The following is an 18,771-nucleotide window of genomic DNA, read 5'->3' as shown; positions in this document are numbered from 1 at the left end:
CCATAGGCCTAGGCTAGGGATATGTCCGAGGGTATAGGAGACCCATTGGACTTGGGAGTGAGGATGGGATTCCAGATGTTGCTGATTTGAAACCGATGTCTTGCTGTACTGTGTCGTGTTTGAGGATTTCGATGGTCTCCCTAATGCGGCGAGGGTACCTATGCTGATGATGAGTTCGGCTTGGCTCCAGTCGACCTGGTAGTCTTCGGGTGGGAGTTCTTGATGATGGCTGACTTTTCGACAACTCCTTTCCTGCCATGGGATCTGTGTTCATTAAGTCTGGTTGGGAGGTCCCTGCCCGTCTCGCCTATGTACACTTAACTGCATTGGTAGGTGATCTTGTACACTCCTGGCTTGTCCTGTGGATTGGGCCGGTCCTTGTGGGAGGTCAGCAGGTTCTGTATCTTCATGAGTGCTGTATGGTACACTCGAATACCATGATTGTGGAGGATGCACTGGTTGTGGTGGGAAGTATTGCCTAAGTGAGGAAGGTTGATAGAAGTATCGGACCCTAACTTCATGTAGCTGGCTTTCGGTCTGGCTGACCCTTCGGCCGGGGGTGGAGTTCTTGAGTAAGTTCCTTGTAACAGACATTGTATGCCCTGCGAACAAAAGCTCGGTTGACAGAAAAATTGATCTTGGGGTGATGGAAGGAAGCGCTGTGGAGGCATTTATCTGCATGGGTGGGTTTCCGGTAGACTCAGTGGTTGAGACTGTCGTCCTGCTTCCTAGATACATCAACGTCAAGAAACTAATGTTGCCATCCCTTTCTTCAAAGCTTCAAAGCTCATCTAACGTCGCTCGTGGGAGGTCTTACTACCAGCAAGGTCAAGTCTTACTAGCGCTGTTCAATCACAGGTGCGGATCTAGGGGGCGTGGGGATGCAACCCCCCCCAGGAAAGAAGGGAGGGGGACAAGAAAGATCACATAAATATTCCCATAAAACAACAGTCCTACTTCGGTTACCCAACCTCTGGTTACGTACCCCACGCTCCCCCGTTTGGAAACTCCTGTATCTGCCCCTGCATCAAGCGCTCTCGGTACATTAACAACAACAGTCTCATATACTCAGATGGAGATGTACTTCCATGGTGCCACCGCAAACTTCTATAACTTATTCATCCCATAATGCACTGCGAAAGGGCAATGAGATTTTTTTAATTAAGTGACTAGGGTCATTCGAGTGTAACTGAATTGTGCACTTGTTTTTTCAGTGTAAACCAATGAAATTAAGTAAAGTAATCAAACACCCGTAGTTTACATCGGCACAGCCAAGTCACTGAAAGACACAGTCCTTATATACTGTTGATATATAATCGAGAAATTATAGCCAGTCTCGAATCGCACTTCTCTTTTTTATTTAAAAATTACAAATGGTTCAAAAGAGCATTCATTAGTTTACAATTGCCACGGAATTAATTTCGAACAGCAACTAAAGCACGACTATTTATATTTTTCTTTTCATTTTTTTTTAGAATTGGCGCTTTTAGAATGGGGGACGCTTGGACCAGAACTCACCCCAAAATAGTTGAATAATGCTCAGGGGGTCTGGACTGGGGTGTGTGGCTGTATAAGAGCTGTACCTAAATGGAGATACAGCTTTAGTAAAAGTAAAAAACAAATCATAACCACAGGTGGTCATTTCCAATGAATTCTTCTTAATCAAAGCAATAGTAACCACTCCTCTTGCCCTAATGTGCTGAGGTTTCAGACTACATGGGGGCTAAGCAATAGTTGCGCGAAGTCTCGGAAAGGGTCTAAGGCGAATTGACAACACTCCAACTTGCCAGATCCCTTTGCGAACAGAGCTCTCCCATCATGCTCTTATTGTCTTCTGTCGGCATGAGCGGTCGTGATTTGCAGAAATACCACCCTTGGTTTGTGTTAATGTAGATTATCCACACATAGGCCTACGTGATAGCTTATTCTTTTCTCTTTTTTTGATAGCAGCGTGAGATGTTTGATTTTACGCTAAGCGAAGTATTCCTTTACTTTTGTAATGGCCTGTCAAAGTGTTGGCAGCCACCCACGCGTAGCAAAACAAGACTGTGACGTAGAAAGAGTAGATCTTAAACACATGTCGACAATGGAACGCGCTCAAATTAGATATAACTCACAAATCCCTGTTTTGTTCCTAAATTAGTGATAGCAGTTTAAGCAACTGGCGCGATCATTTATCTGGAGACCTTTATAAAATGGCAACACATTTAGGACATAATATGAAGATTTACGGAGCAGAAAGGTGCATTTTTTCGAGATTTCCAATTGAAATTTCTGTCATTTGTTAAGATGTCTTTGAGAAAAGGTTGGAGAATGTACCTGAAAATGCACCAAAAGTTGACCCGGAGTGGTATGTTTTCTTCGGTCGTTGAAATGTGACGAATCCTAGAGCAGTCCTTGTACAAGCAATATACCAACCTTCGAAAGAAGGTCTTGTTTTAGGAGTTGCCGGTGACACAGTGCTACGATAACAGTGCAAACAATTGCAGTCCCAAGTCCAACGAGGTCATGAACTGCTATATCTTGCTTGACCTATAGACAATGCTATTTCTACGCGCAGAGGTTGTAAGCAGACCAACTAAACGAATAAACTAACACACAAGCACAAAAAAAATTGTATGTGCACACCTCAGCCAACTAGAAAGTTTTTCTCGATTAAGTGTGTCGGGTACCGAAATATGTGCAGCCCACTCATCCTGCGTTTGACACGCTAGTTTCCATATGAGCATTGTTTGGGCACCCACAAAAGCCCAAGATCATAGCTCCAAGTACCATTTGACTCGGAACCTCCATTTATATGCAATCTTTCGGCACCCACAAAGGCCCAAAGCGTCCATAATTCTAAGCACCGTTTGACAATAGAACGCTATATTTATAATTATTCAATGTATAGGCTCAGGGATCAACAACAGCTCCGAGCACCACTTGACGTAGAGCGCTACAGCTCAGTGTAAATAATGACCTTATCCAGAAACAAAATCGCAGATTGGATGGATGCCCCTCTAAGCCTTTTGTCCATTGGTTGAAATTTGTTGCTCTTCATCGGCTGTTTCTTGATTGGAGGATCCCCTTTTTGTCACATTTTTTAATGGATTACTGTGTATAAAATGACCCCCAAACAAAGTATTATACCTGTACATGTACGTGTAATGCGTCGTAGCGGGAAGCTGGCTGCATCCGAATCTGTTGTCTAAAGCTAGGCCTAGGTCTTCACTCCATTGAAACACGCGGAGTAGCACCTAGCAGTAGCTCTGGAAGCCCGTTTCGGACAGAGCCTATTTTAGCTATTTTCTGCAGTGAGTGCGAGAAGGACCAAGAGAGGGCGCAGTTTTCCTAGTGTGACGGTCATAACGTGCTAGTATTATTATTCCCATTCACTTTGTTTAATTACTATACCCCCTATCATATAACCATTTCTTTTATCAACCTGTACAAGCTATTCAAATAAGAGAAGCGCCCTCGTGTTAGTCTTGCTCTGAAAGCTTTTCTTTCATACTCCTTTGTGACGAAGACTCATTCGTATTTTTTTGTCTTCGCTCCCACGGGTAATATTTTTTGTAATAAAATTCACTTTATTTCTAAGACTTCCATTGACTTAGACTCTCAGCTATCGTATTACACTGCCATTATTTACCGTTATTTGCTGATCATTGCATTGATGACCATTTGGTCTATAATAGCAGTATTATAATTTGTCTTTATGAGGGAGTAACCATGAGCGTAATTAACGTTAGATTATTCCAATAATTTGATCAATTGATTACTACTTCCATTTTGTTAATTGCTAGTTTGAGTATCGAAGAAAGTTTCCGAAAAAGTGTTCATTCTGTCAAAATTTGTACAATTAGACATAATTTATGTTGGATTCGTTTACATCGATTTGGCTTAAAACGGAATTTAACTTAAATATCCCGTTTCTGGTTGTACTATATTTACCTCAAGTTATTTAACATAAGGAAAGCTCATTCATACTGTTTTGTCTGTGCTCCCACAGAGTTCTTCGCACTCATAACTCAACTATGTACATGTAAACTGCCACAGGTTTAGCCAGTTTTACACTGAATTAACTTCACTTAAATGTATGTATTTACTCAAGTTTATGTTTATATAATTATTTCTTTATTTATTTATTTACAAGTAATTTGGATTTGTCCCTTTTTCCCCTATAAGTCAGTTTTTATTATTAGTTGTTTTTTGTTCTGTTTTCCATGATACCTGTAAGTGGCGGATCTCCGCTGTTGGATATCAGAATAAATAAATAAAAATAAATAAAGAAAGAATAAACCAGCACAGCTGAGAAATCATGTCGCCCGATGGCTGCCTCCAGGGGGTGGGTCCAGGATTTTCCAACAGGGGGCGTGAACTAAAAATTTCAGGATCGCGTCCATAACAATTAGGGAGGTTGGGTAACGGGGAGCAGAACTGTTGTCTTTTACAACATGCTCACATTTATGGGGCTGGGGTCCTATCCTCTTTTTCCTTCCCCTTCCCTGCTTCTCTTCTCTTTTTATTTGTTCATTAAAGGGTGTGCGCCCTTACGCCCCCTGGATCCGTCTCTGGCCGCTATCTACTCGGCCCAAATCCCAGTCAGGGTCACACCTGTAACGGAATCCCCTTTGATGGGAACTTACTTCACTTCGCTGGTTCACAAACGAGTATAAGTGAAATTCTTGGTTACCAACAACTTCATGAATACAACCAACCAACATTGTTCTTTTCAACAGATAAGGGGTGTAGCTGCTTGTAAGCCCTTTCACACCTTCACGATTTAGCCAGCGTATGCCGACGTATGAAAAATTTGGTGAATTCGCTGAACTATCGATTTTTTTCAAGTTTGGGCGTATACATAGCGTACCCACAACATGTTGGACGTATAGTAACGTATTAGTAAATAAATAGAACGTTTCGACAACTTATAGATAACTTACATACAATAGCTGTAAGTTAGAAACACGTTCAGTAAGTTCTGTGGTCGTCTGGAGCGCGTCAAATACGTGCACATACGTCAAAATGCGTTGGAGATAAGTTTGATATAAGCTACACATAGGTTCAAAGCACGTTACCCATAGGTTAGTAATACATTTTGGGTACGCTAGACATAATTTCGACGCATTAAATGAGTAACTTACAAGTCACCTGTAGGATTTGTGTCAACGATCCCATAGCTTACCTATAACGTATGGCCCGCGTATGCTGGACGTATGAACATGAATAAAATATTTCGACGACCTCGCCGTACTACGATCAAAATAATACCACCGTGCTTCAGCGTGCCCTTAAACTTATACAAAAATTACCCTTAATTTATTCGACGTACACTAGCTATTCAACAACACTGGCTAAATCGTCAAGGAGTGACAGGGCGTTTAGGGTGGATAATGCTAACCTTTTCTGCACAATACTACCAACTTTGCAGCTTATAAATAAGTTGATCATGTTGTTATGAAATTTATGTACTCTTTATGTCTGTACTCTTTGTAGGGGAATAATGCATCTGCTGAAGATTAAAAGATGATCCAGAAATACTTACATTTGTTCCAGTGTCTTGACTTTCATTTTATTCTAGGTTTTCCTTTCTCTTTACTTTCACATAAGGTTTTTTCTCTGAAAAGGTCAGGTTAGTCAGCAAAAACTATAAACTGAAACTGGTGCTAAGTGTGCGTTATCCCTTGTTTTTTTATATGCTGGTGAATATACCGAGAATAATATCATGAATTATAATCTCGATATACTCACTAAACGAAAACGATGACTGAGCTGTTTTGGTCCATTGACTTACGTATGCATCTGTAGTCATATCACTTCCTTGTGAGTTTATAAACTTTTAGGATCATTGACAAAAACAACGCAGCTATCCTTGGCAAGTTGGTATAATTTTGTAGTGACTCTCATTGTTGCTTGTAGTGGCAGCCTATACTACAGTCACAGTAGATACTAGACTTCTGATTTAATGCGAGACACCAGCAATCTGAGATTTCAGTGGCTTTTATTAGCCTTGCCTCATTGAAATTGGACACTTTGACTAGAATTGATGCTCTGAAATTTGTACATAAAGTGAAATTTTTGATTAACATCTATGGAAAAAGACAATAGCCTACAAGAAGTTGAATTTTCAGAACTTAACAGAACAGGGCCTTCTTTAGTTCTTTATGTAAACTTTTCACCACAACTGTAGTACGTGATACATTTCGTAACAGATACTGCTATGTAAAGACTATTGTGTATATATTTGTAGTTATACACTAGTTCCTCTTAAGATAACAAACTTCAAAAACCCGTCTGGGAGGCTTCAGGAGATTTTTTTTTTGAGTTGGAGTTGACGTTTTACCTGTCTCGTTACTTTCATCAAAAGCCCTACCTTTTGTTTAAAAAAGTCTTTCTGCTTCTGAGTGCTCACCTTTTAAAAAATGAGGTCGGTAGGTCGGATTTTCTTTCCAGATTTTAGTTGTGGTCACGTGTACCTTACCGCGGCGCACTTCGATTTTTGGCATCTCGTGCCTTGCCAGAGCGACGTCTACAGAAGTCCTCAAATTTCACAGTAGTTGAAATGTTATCAAGCTCTCAAATTACCACTTCTAAATTTTATATTATGTTCCCGCTACAAAGTTTAAACAAAGTTTTATTTGGCCTGCTTTTGCGAAGTGCACAATGAGCTCTTTTAAAAATAAATGCATTCAAAACTCAGGGAAAAAAACATTTCTTACAAACTTGCAGTTGGGTAGAAGCATGATTTATCTGAGTTTATTACTTTAAACGAAATTCTTAAATGTTGGATTTTCTGAAGTGCGACACGTTAGGGGACACTCCGCTGAATTTGTTCCCCATTTAGGCCACCGATTTTTGAGGTTTCGACTTTATTTCATGACATGAAATTGTTCCCAAAGGTTCGACAGCATGTATTGTGAAGGTAATTGTACCAGAATTTGAATGAATTTAACGTTGTTTTAAACAAAACGTTTGGCAACACTGCAGGAAGAAAATGCGCACACCAGGTACTCCATTAAAAAGCTGTTGAAAGAAAGCCACAAACAGGCCTGGAAAAAAGTTGCCTCAATTAATGAAGACAATATTAAGGTAAAACATTTATAAAACAATGAAGAAATCGGGTCGTGCACACCACTGTGCGCACAATGTTACAGTCACCACAGAACCTGCCAAAAATAGGCGTGTATTGCGGGGTAAACGTATGTGATGCATTTGTGGAGCAAGCGATGAACTTCGCGTTACGGCCGGGAAGTTTGTGGAAACACGCTCGCTTCAAGTATGAGCGGTATAACCTAAAAGTAAATGTCATGAACATGGCAAAAATGCACGCCGAATTCATGTTCCTTGATATTGCAAAAATCCTCTTTCCCAACGAATGTTTGTCGACTTGCAACGCTACTTTGGCTTGTATACATGGACTAATTTCCGCATTTCCATCATGCCATCTTTGGCAACTTAAGTGTGCATTTGTGGCTAGGTTGAGACCAGTAAGGCTTCAATGAGCATTTAACATCACTGTGATAGCGAATTGAATCGTGAGCAAGAAAATGGTAAAACCAACCGACGTTTCTTGAGTCTAAAATAACTAATATAAGCAGCGAAACAATTAAAAAAACATAATTTTTGACGTAGAAAGATTTTTCTAGGGGCGCTTCGTAAATGAAAAGAAGACAACAGGTATAGTTTACTGGCTTATCTTTTTTAACTACAATAAAATTTTTGTGGTCTCTCCGGGTCGATCGGGTAAGGGGAACAGATAAATTTCATTCCCTCTACTGAAATGTGGTTAAGTATGGTTAACCATTGCAAAGTGTCAACAATGAACTAAGCATGTGCCACGTAAATATTTCTTCTTAGTTTACATAAAAGATATGCATGTTACAGTGCAAATGAATCTGATGAATATATTTCCGATAAATTGAAACTTCAATCTCCCCAGCCCTGGTGATAAAGTCATCTGGAAATTCCACATAAATAGGTCAGAACATTAAGGCTGGGGACATCGTAAGGTAGCAATGAAACAAAATTTTAACGGGCGTGCAAGGGAAAAACCTTGTAATGGTGCAGTTCCTGATGTTCTTTTGTGTCCCACACCACCCAATTTTCGGTTTACCTTTTTCATTTTGTGTGCAATTGCAAATTTGCATATTTATGAGCAAAAGTGCGAGTCATCCAATGCATAAACCTCTATGTTTCAGCTGTTTCTGCGTCTTGTCCAAATTTTGGATACCTTTCCGTCCCATATTTTGTTTGTTTAGATGACTCATTGTTGTTTCAGTTCATGACAGTAAGCCAATGAGCAAAGCGTCTCACCGGTATTTTCAATGATGAAATTTTGGGCTTACGATTTGCTCACAAAACCTTAAAGCATTCAATTAAAACGTTTACTTGTCAATAGGAGTAGCGATAAAGAGATGTCAAATCATTTCTTATTATATAGGAGTAAAATGAGATGTCAAATATAGTTTCGCAAATATTAAGATGAGTATAAACATCATGAACTCTTCATTTATCTGTATCTACAGGTACATGGTTGCAATGAGGTTTTACTAAAATTTAAACTATATCAGATGTTTACACAAATAAGTATGTTTCATGAATATAGTTCCACATAATTATGTGTGCTGTCATTTTATCCAGATCCCACGTTGCAGAAGCGTTAACCGATGTTGCATTATGCGTTGTTTGATAGGGTGAATGAGATGTCCCAAAAATGAATTTTGCTCTTCAGAGCTATTTCTTACTTATATGTTCATAAAAGTTAGTGTTATTCAGTATATTTTCAAAAGTAAAGTATATTTTTGGTAAGTTTGTTTTTATGTTGAGCATTTTTCCAAGATAATTTTAAAGAGATATAATTTTTTCCAGTTTGTTTTGTATTTCATGAAAACGAACTTCCAAAACACATAACTCCTAAAAATAAACATAAAAAATATTTTGTTTCTAAAATTAGAAACAATTTTTCTACGGGTAAATCTCATAATCACGAACTGGAGAATATATGTATATCTCGAACAAACAACACTTTTGGAAAGATAAATCTCGTAAAAACGGAGTTAGAATCTTACAAAAAAGGACTTCATAAAAATAAACTTCACTTTTGGAAATACGTACTTAATGACACTAACGGGCTTTCGTACAGGAGCATTAGTTATAAGTGAAGATATCACTGCACCTAAAAAATGCAGTTTTGGCCAAGTCAGTAGACGGACATAACTTGAACAGTCCAAAACTTGTACTAATTTTACAATGTGTAATTGCAATTAGTTGAATCTATGGTCTTCTGAGGTGAAAAACGACTGAGCAATGAAGAGGATTAAGCCCATACAGCTGCATTAATGTGCAAACCTTTGACAGCGAAAACCCACTGTCATCTGGACTGTCAAACGGCGTCCACTGCTACCTGGCTGTATACACCTGGTTCCATTTTCTTCAACAGTGGTGTTGATAGCATGGCTAGGGATGCGATGAACGAAAACCCTGCCAGAATACCGAAAAGAGGCAAAAAACCTCCAATGGCGTCATATAGGGCACCTGAAAGTGAAACAAAATTAATACTCCTAAACTGAAGCTTTTATGCGAGATTTTAATATATTTGTTTGTCTTGTTTGTTTAGAAGCATTGCCAATTTCGTTGCATTTAGATACAAAGGCATTTATTTGTAACGAATTTTTATTCTTTAAAAGTTATTTTAAGCAGAATAGGCCCCTTCCGATCAATGCATTTTAGCGGAATTACGTTTCTCTTTAAAGAGACAATGAAAAGTGTGGAGCGTTCAACAAAATGTCCTCTCCAATATGTTTGTTTTGGTGTTTTACGTGTACCTGCTGCTATAGGGCCAGTAAGATCAGCAACACCTCCGAAGGCAGAGTAGAGTCCTATAGCCGAGCCGAAATTCTCCACGCCAACAAACTCACGCATCATCACACGGTTCACTGTTATCTCAAACCCAAATGCAAGTCCAACCATGACGGCAGAGACGACGAGGTAAGGGTAGGCGTCTAGCAGCGCTAGCAGAACAAAACAGCCACTGGTGAGCATCGATGCTTGGTAGATGACCATGGATGACACCTTTTGATTTAGAAGTCCGCAAAGAGGACGTGCAACCAAACTGCCAATCCCGAAGGCAGTGAGGAGAAAAGCAGCCCTTTGGTCTTCAATGCCAGATGAGTTGGCACGGGGAACGATGTACAAAAGGTAGGACCCGTAACAGAAGATGTAGGCGGCCTGGGCAAAGCAAAACATTGTAAATCGATAACTTTGACAGAGCAAGTAGAGCCGCAGGACTTTGGATACTCCGTAAAATATACGCATTATGGGATTTCTTCTTGGTGCAGACTTTCTGTTTACATCCTGGCGCGTTCTAGGTTCTTCCTCGCTGCGTTCATCCACAGGAACCGTCTCTTTCTTACAGGTTGGCGGCTTTGGACGGAAGGTAGCTCCCGCAGCGCAGATATTTCCAATTAGTGCGCTGGTTACCAACAAAGCTCCCCGCCAGCCATAGGTGTCGACCAGAAGTTGAATGAATGGGCCAAATACTGTCAATCCAAGGCCATGTCCAGCAGACATAAATCCGCACGCCAGCGGATAGCGTTTGTCGTAGTAGTTAGCGACTACAACAATTGCTGGTGCATATGCAACGCCATTGCCGATTCCTAGAAAACAACACACCACACTGACTAAGGAACGCACTAATACATGATCTTTTGCAAGCTCATTTTCAAAGAAATTAAATAAGAAGTCAAATGTTAGGATGAAACTTTCACAAAAGAATTTACTCAAATTGGGTGCACATGGAGCTTCTAATTGACCGATGGAATAAACCTGCACCATCTTGTACGTGCTGAGTGAATTTTCAGTTTTGTCAAGGAAAATGAACTCACCTATAACTGTGGACGTGGCGTACATGTGATAGATATTTTTAGCGAGAGCGCCACCTACCATTCCCACGATGCTGAGCACACCACCAATCATGGTTGCAATCCGACAGCCAAAGCGATTCCCAAGTATTCCGCCTAGAGTGCCTGTAATTTAAGACACTTAGATTTTCCATGAGTGTTTTTTGGGGGAGGGGGCTTAGCTTGGCTTGGATTTTTACTGTATTCACTTGTAACTTTATAGAGATGTCTGTTAAAGTGCTATTTAACCTTAAATCCATGGGCTCAGTTCTAACTATTTCTGCTCTTATTTTTTACATTAAATAATTGTTAAGTTTGTGTGATGGGGGACGTAATCCCTCTACCAATAATGGACCTATCACAAATCTCTTCTATTTGATTTGGGCATGCGGTTAGGAACCCTGCCTATTTCCTTTGTGGGAAGCAAGTGCATTTTTTCTGAATTTCTTATTTTCCACTTCATCAAAGGGTTAAAACTCGGAGGATCATAGAGAAATTGTACATGAAGTTGGTACCCAGATACCAATCCTGCCATGCTATTTTATGCGTGCATAATTATGAATCTATGCGTGAAAAAGATCTATTTGCTTGTGCGAAGTGTCAGCCGGCTGGCCTTGCAGATCAAGAACAAATCCCAACCAACCTTCCACACGGCGCCAAATTTATGCCGACATAAATGTCGCTTCAACGCGCTGTTTTATTTTTGTAATAGCCGTAAGAGGGCGTTGTTCGTTACAGCAAATGCCAGAGCGCCATATAAAAGTCTGGACTCGCAAATACCCTCTTATCGACTTAATTCAGCAGCTTTATACCATGCATCCACGAAAAAAAAAGTCTGTCCAAAGGTTATACACTCAAGACATTGTATATAAGAGAGTTGTGAGAGCCATGGACTTGGGGAATTGAAGAGATATTGCACTTAACCTTTGGCATGGAATTAGGGCTTCCATTTCTGAGCAATTTGGATGAAGGCGGGTCCGAAAGTGGCACTATTTAGATGTTTTTCAGAGGGATTCTTTTACAAAATGATTCTTTTCCAAGTTCCCAAATATTCCTCGTTTAGCCTGAGGGTTGGTCGGCTTTAGGAAACTGAAAGACGACATGCTGAACATCATTTTGCTGTGTGGTCTTAACACCTGTGATAGTTGTATTTTAAAAAGAATTTGAAATTAAAAGTCTGTCAGTGTGATTAAATTCACAGGGGTGCACCCACAAAGGTGGTGGCTTGCTCGCTTGCCATTGTAACAATTGATACCATGAACGAAGTTGACTAACAGTGGCGAACTAGCTTTAGAATCACCTTTGCATCCAGCGCGTTAAGATGTCCGTTCTGTAGCTTGAATGACCTCTACTGGCTGCATAAGGTAGAGGTCCAGACTTTAACATAAATCCGTGCAGAGCGCATTATAGAAAGAGTTGCGGCTGAAATGATTATGCGTCAGTGCAAATGGACTTATTATCACACAATACGCCTCGAGCAGAAGTACCCACTCATAAAAGAGCCGCGTTGGTCTGGAGTAAATGTATGCATGTTGTCGGTAGTGGTGCTTGCGTTTCTTAGTTGTTCGTGAACCAGCGATGCGTAGTTAATACCAAAGGAGCCTCTGTTGTAAGGAAATATCGCCCTCTCTTGGTTGAACTCGAGGCCCAATAGACGAACGCTCTACTGCACACATAATGAACACCCATTTTGATTCCAAAGTGTGAAGTTGTCGCTACTCTCTCTATATACAGCTCTGGCATTCGCCCCCAAAAGACGCCATATTGGTTGAAAAGAGCCATGTTGGTGGCAAGTGTTCATTTTGCTGTTAGCAGAGCGACCGAAATGCGTGCACTTCCTAGTCGTTTGTGAACCGACGAAGTGCATTCCCGAACCGAACAAATATGAAACTTAACCCATTTGGACCTCAAGACAAAAACATCCATAATCAGATTTGGAGAATATCATGAGTTAAAATACTGATTAAAAAGATGTGTTTTCAACCGACTTTTAAAAACATCAAGTGTCACTGATTCCCTGACATACAAAGGCAGACTGTTCCAGAGAGAGGGAGCAACAGCGCCAAATGCTCTGCCACCGTACGAGGAGGTTCTTGGAGGGGGAAACTCCTGCAGCAGCATACGCAATGCAGACCTCAATTGACGAGTGGGTTGATAACGATGTACCAACTCTTGTAAGTAGGATGGCGCCAGTCCATGCACTCCTTTGAATGTAAGGATGAGGGTTTTGTAGATAATAAGCTGAGATACCGGAAGCCAATGAAGTAATTGCAAGATTGGGGTTATGTGCTCACTCCGTTTGCAACGGTAAACCAATCTGGCTGCTGCATTTTGCAGCCTGTGTATGTCGCTGATTGGAAGGCCCACGAGCAGGCCATTGCAGACATCGATTCTCGAGGTGATAAATGCGTGCACTAATTTCTCAGTCGGGGATTTATTAAGATAGCTTCGAATCGAGCCAATTATGTAGATAAATGCCCATCCCACTCGACATACGTTAAAACGGTCCTTAAACGCAGATCACCATCAAAGACCACACCCAGATTACGTGCCTTGTCACAGAAATCCACGAGTAGATCGCCAATCATAACTGGCGGCAAGTTCGCATGGTCGACAAATCGAGAGCTGAAATGAAGGATTTCAGTTTTCTCATCACTGAACTTGTTGGTGACAGCCCAAGCCCTGATCTCACTTACACACTCCTCAAGGCGGTGAATGGCTCTGGCAGCTTCAGTCGGCTTAAAGATCAGATACACTTGCGTGTCATCAGCATACATGACATGGTTGACGTTATGTCTGGCCATGAAGTCACTAATAGGGGCAGTGTAGAAGGTGAACAGACGAGCACCACATACAGATCCCTGTGGAACACCCCATTGTATAAGCTGTGGAGCAGATTCAGAGTCGCCAATAACCACAGTTTGGGAACGATCTGCAAGGTGCGATCGAAACCGGTCAAGGACAGACCCGGTCAAACCGTAGCGATGCTCCAAGCGATCAAGTAAGATGGCATGGTCAATTGTGTCGAATGCGGAGATACAATCAAGGAGAATAAGAACTACCTGTTGATGCTCATCAACGGTGAGAAGAACAATTTGGGAGCTGTGGTAGTTTCTCTTAGATGACTAAAGGCGGCATTTATACATTTTGCAATGATCCAAATAGATTTGACGATGCACCCCCAGACCCGTGGTCCTATACTGTCGTTCAGCACGCCGTTTCAATTGCTTCATGCGACGAAGCTCATCAGAGAACCATGGACAGTTTGGGTGAACAGTGATAGTGTTACTGACAACTGGCGCATGCTTATCAAGTGGACACCGCAGAGTGGAGTCAAACCGGTCAGTTAACTCGGTAAGATCTGAGATATGCTCGTCACGTCGCAAAGATGATTCGATGTCTGCCTGGAAGGCATCCAAGTCGATTTCCCGCAGTTTCCGGTAGCTCACTCGTCTTTTTACAGCAGCTGGGCGTTGTAAATTGAGAAGACACACAAGGGCAGAGTGGTCAGATGGAAGCCCCCGGATGGTACTCACATCAGCTAACAACGGAGAATATCTGCGGCAGAAAACAAGATCGAGCGTATGACCTGAGCGATGAGTTGTACCAGTGACGAGCTGTTGAAGACCAACGCTTTCAGCAATTTGTAAGAGGTTGGAAGCATTTCGATCACCAGGAACATCCAAAAAGCAAGATCTGGCCGGGAATAGGGTAATTGATTCCAGCTATGTTGAAAATTCATCGAAAAACACTGCAGGAGAAGCTCTATTTCTGGCTGACCCAGGCGGACGATAAATGTTGAACATCCTACAGCTCGACGACTTCCTAGATATGGTTACATCCATATATTCAAATGATTTGAAAGAATTAGTTTTATTCACCAATTTATCAAAGCCAAGTTTGAGAATAAAGCAGACACCCCCTCCACGTCGAGATCGTTCAGAATTATGCACAACGTCGTCGTTGGGTAGCAACTGTTTAATATCAGCCAAAGTACAATTGTCATGATCAGTACCAGTAAGCCAGGTTTCCTGAAGGGCCAAAATGTCAATGTCATTACCGGATATAAAATCACAAACTGAAGCGACCTTGTTGTTAATGGAACAAACATTCCATGAAGCAAACTTTGTCCTTGGGGCAACTAGAATTCAACCCTCATGTTGCTACGGTACCCGAATCAGGCTCTCCTGTTGATTATGATTAATGGGGATCAGAGACAAATTAAAGCGCAAGATACCCCGATGGCAGACGTAGCAGTTTGGCCGGCGTTCAGTAATAATTGAGGAAATTTTCCGCAATTTGTGAGTTCCAGCACAACACCCACGTCGAGTTGATTTTTACCACTGACCTGAACAATCCCATTGCATTAGATATACAACGGATTCGATGGCGAGGTCCCGATGCATTCATATAAACCAGTGCACGAAGAATAGCACCACTGTCGTGAATTGCTAGCATAGTTGAAAACACAAAAGAGGTCCGGGCGTATCCACGCAGTCAGACAGAATGTGTTGGCTGAATGTGCACTGGATGCAAGACTGACCCACTACACGTATTGTTACATATGTATACGTATAACTATGATATAGGCGATACAGCAGTAGCAAGCCGAAACGTAGATCTATAAATAATAGATGGCTACCGATGGCTTCTAAACATGTGCCTCAAAGCGATAAAAAGCTAAGAAATTCATAGACAAAGTTAATGTGTGCAGCAGCTCGAGATCAGCGCAACACAATAGCGATCAGTAATTTGTCGTTGGATGACTGACACCAAAATCCGCCCAATTGACCGAGTGAACGAGCTCTTGGATTTCTGATCACGATCCAGATCCGTGTGAAACAAACAGGCCCTATCTCCAGAGAGAAGTATAGCGCGAGCTTCAGATTTTTCAAACATGCATGGCTTTTCAGATGTTTAGAGTAAAGCGTGCAGCTATTGTTCATGAGCATTGGCCCATACACCTGTCGGTTTGTTTCCAACAAGGATTGTTACCGCTCCATCATTTTCTTGGGATAAGTTACATCAACAAGGCACGTTTTCTTATGGAAATACGGCAGTGCACTGGACAATATATCTGGCGTTTTCCGAACGATAACCATGGCTGAGGATAAAACAACTTACGTAAGACTACATTTAAAGAAAGATGTGGGACGGAGAGAACCCCCCCCCGCCTTTGTGTTGGTCATTGTTTGATCGGAATCCCAGGAATTCTTTACAGACTTCGGGGGGGGGTTAGGTAATAATAGTCTAGAGTGTATATAAGGGATAGGACATGTGGGGGGGTACCCCTCCGTCCCATATCTTGCCTGGTGAACGGACACACCTAAAATGTGTGTGGCTGCAGGAAGTGCACGCCGGAAAAGATTGATTGGACAAAACTTTTGAAAGGTTTAATGTTCAGAGGGGTGTGTGCACACGGATTAATATAAAAAAGACACACAGGTAAACAATTCTGATGTAACAAGGGTGACATTTATGTCGCAACTCTCTGTATTCACGATTCTGACAAATGCCAAGAGGGTAGCGCCAGCGGCAGATTTTGGTTTAAACATGGCTGTTCATTATGCGTACACAAAAGCGTGATACCAACTCTCCGTGCGCGCTGGCCCATACTGTCAGGTGGCAGTTCTTCCAACCATTTCTATAGCACGAATCTGACAAATTTAGCAACCTACGACACGCATGTGCAATACAGCTACATAGACATCCATAGAAAACTATCTGCAAAATCTCATCGTTGTGAAATTTCGTTGCTGGTTGCAAATCTTGCGTCTTTCATGGTCAATGGTATCTTACACAAATTATTTTATGTGAATGGTTCCCTTGCCCTTCACGTTGAAATCTGCTTTGCGGCAATACCCCAAGGCTTGACACCAAATGGTCGACTAGATGGTCCAAGCCATCCATCTCTTGTTCGATGTTATTCGAACAATTGTTAACCATTAAAGTCGCTTTGCTAGAAGTTGCCCAGTGTTTTTAGATGGTTTAAAATGGAAATCGGATAAACACTGAAAGACACCAAAAATTGAATTTCTACTTACATCCGTAAAAGGAAAAGGACGATATAATGCTTGAAATGGCACCAGTCTGAGCAGAGGTACTCTGAAATTCATTTTGAAAGCTAGAAAACAACACCCCGGTACACCGCATCATTGCTGTGACAAGCAGATGTACGACGAATGACGCAGAGAGAACAACGATTCCCCATCGGTTGCCCATGGATAGAGGGCGCTTTCTCACGTTGTTACCTTAAAAAAAATAAAGCTGGAAAATCTGCAAAGAAAAGGTGAATTTTGGTTGATGTTACAATAAAAGGGCTACAAAGTAAAATCGGGCAAAGGTTTTTTGAACGCAGCTGTACATAATACTCAATATCAAAGCACGTTGAAATGGTTTCCTGAGTATATGGTAAAATCCAAACATTGATGCTTCTTAGATTACAAAGTAAATGGAAAATGTGGAATATTCTTTCGACCAGGGATGAAACGTGTATACAACAGCTCCACTTTAACAAAAAACACCCAAATTATGTAAAGTAAACAGAGACCAGTCAAGTCACTGAAATACAGGGTACTCAATATCGTTGTGTCTATAAACTAAAGCTAACCTTACTTTTTAAAAATACAATTGATTCATAGTATTTTTTCTTATAGTTTAAACAGCAACGAAATTTATTTCAAAGGACGACCAGTACACGACTAATGCAAAATTCCATGGCCAACGTACGAATCTATGCTGGGACTCGAAATCCTCCATTGTTTTAATTTCTCCGATATTTCTCTGAAAACAAAAGCACTTCTGAAGCAGTGTCGCGCTTGAAATTCGAGACTCTTTGATACACATTACTTTTTTCAATAACTTCTAAAAATTATGTTACTGCGTGCACTTGTTTGAGTAAGTCTTCAGTTTAAAGTAGAATGTGACTTTTAATGAGGAAAATTTCATGGAGACTTTTACACGACCTTGTCAAGTGTTTTGCTGTGTTTGGAATCACAAGCAGTAGCACTCATAAACTTTGTTGGGGACGGGGCTTGGACCAGACTTACCCCAAAAATAGCCCATGACGCCCCCACCATGGATCTGGGGTGTAAGGCTGTATTAGAGCCGTAGCTTAATTTGTCAGAAAGTATGGAAAAAAATTACCAAAACCACGGGGAGAGATGGGAGTCAACCCCGTGAGTTCCTATGAATCAAAACAATAGAAAGCCATTCCTCAAACATGCTGTATTTGGTTTTAATACTTTACTGATGAGGTTTCAAAGAGTAGATAGGGGACCTATGCAGTAGTTGTGCTAAGTCTTGGAAAAGGTATCGACCAGACAACAAAACCAGACAACAAAACCAACAAAACACGAAACCTTGTGCGATCCTTTTGCAAACAGAGCTCCTCATTATACCCGTGATTATTGTTTTCTATCCGCCTGAGCGTCCATGGTTTGCAGAAATATCACCCATGGGTAGTGTCAGGTACATGTTTGGCAACCAAAATGTATATTTGCGACAATTATGTTATGGCGTTTCTATCCTAGTGGTGGTGGTGTGGGTCTACTAATTGAAATGTCTGAAAAACTGTCTTTGAAACTATCGGTACACGTAGGCCCTACCTTATCACGAAAAGTTGACTCGGAGTGGGAGATTTTCCTGGGTCGTTATAATGCTACAAATCCCAGAGTAGTGTTTTGCAGGGGAAAAAAGCCTTCCAAAAACGGCCTTCCCCATAGAAGCACAGCTGATTCCATCGCAGTGCGATATAAAACAACGCAAGCATTTGCAGTCCAAAGTTCGTTGAAATCAAGAACCGACCATGGCCGTAGATCCGGGGGAGGGTGTATATATCCTCCAACGTTTGGGGGGTGGCCTATTGATCCCCACCCCCATTTTTGTT

General features: G+C 41.2%; 2 protein-coding genes across 4 annotated transcripts in view; both read right to left on the bottom strand.

The window, feature by feature from the left end:
• LOC147800725 (monocarboxylate transporter 12-like) overlaps positions 1–5,442 on the bottom strand; it is a 29,648-nt gene extending 24,206 nt beyond the window's left edge. For 2 of the 3 annotated variants that reach the window (XM_087133342.1, XM_087133334.1), the window contains exon 1: positions 2,320–2,534. The gene's annotated coding sequence lies outside the window, so the exon portion shown is untranslated. Of the gene's footprint in view, positions 1–2,319; positions 2,535–3,132 lie in introns of those variants that run through there. The other variant, XM_087133339.1, reaches the window with a different exon arrangement.
• Positions 5,443–5,969: 527 nt separating this feature from the next.
• LOC110980507 (monocarboxylate transporter 12-like) lies at positions 5,970–18,766 on the bottom strand. The gene is made up of 5 exons (XM_087137612.1): positions 18,491–18,766; positions 16,928–17,159; positions 10,869–11,009; positions 9,810–10,640; positions 5,970–9,519 (listed from the first exon to the last, which is right to left on the bottom strand). Exons 2-5 carry the CDS (start codon positions 17,103–17,105, stop codon positions 9,368–9,370), a joined length of 1,302 nt encoding a protein of 433 aa, XP_086993738.1. The 5' UTR covers positions 17,106–17,159; positions 18,491–18,766; the 3' UTR covers positions 5,970–9,367.
• Between the last annotated feature and the right edge of the window lie 5 nt (positions 18,767–18,771).

The sequence above is a fragment of the Acanthaster planci genome, linkage group LG01, assembly GCF_054643075.1.
Source record: "Acanthaster planci isolate LZ-2023a linkage group LG01, COTS_SCS, whole genome shotgun sequence".
NCBI lineage: Eukaryota > Metazoa > Echinodermata > Asteroidea > Valvatida > Acanthasteridae > Acanthaster > Acanthaster planci.
Note: the sequence above shows the minus strand (reverse complement) of the source record. Positions and strands in the feature narration are given on the sequence as shown.

Bases quoted from the DNA above. Each gene is read 5' to 3' on its own strand.
- LOC110980507 (XM_087137612.1), bottom strand. From the start codon at position 17,105: ATGGGCAACCGATGGGGAATCGTTGTTCTCTCTGCGTCATTCGTCGTA. The intron at 10,641-10,868 runs GTGAGTTCATTT...GTTGTTTTCTAG, and splicing joins CGCCACGTCCACAGTTATAG to GAATCGGCAATGGCGTTGCA. The intron at 9,520-9,809 runs GTACACGTAAAA...TTTCACTTTCAG, and splicing joins TACTGGCCCTATAGCAGCAG to GTGCCCTATATGACGCCATT.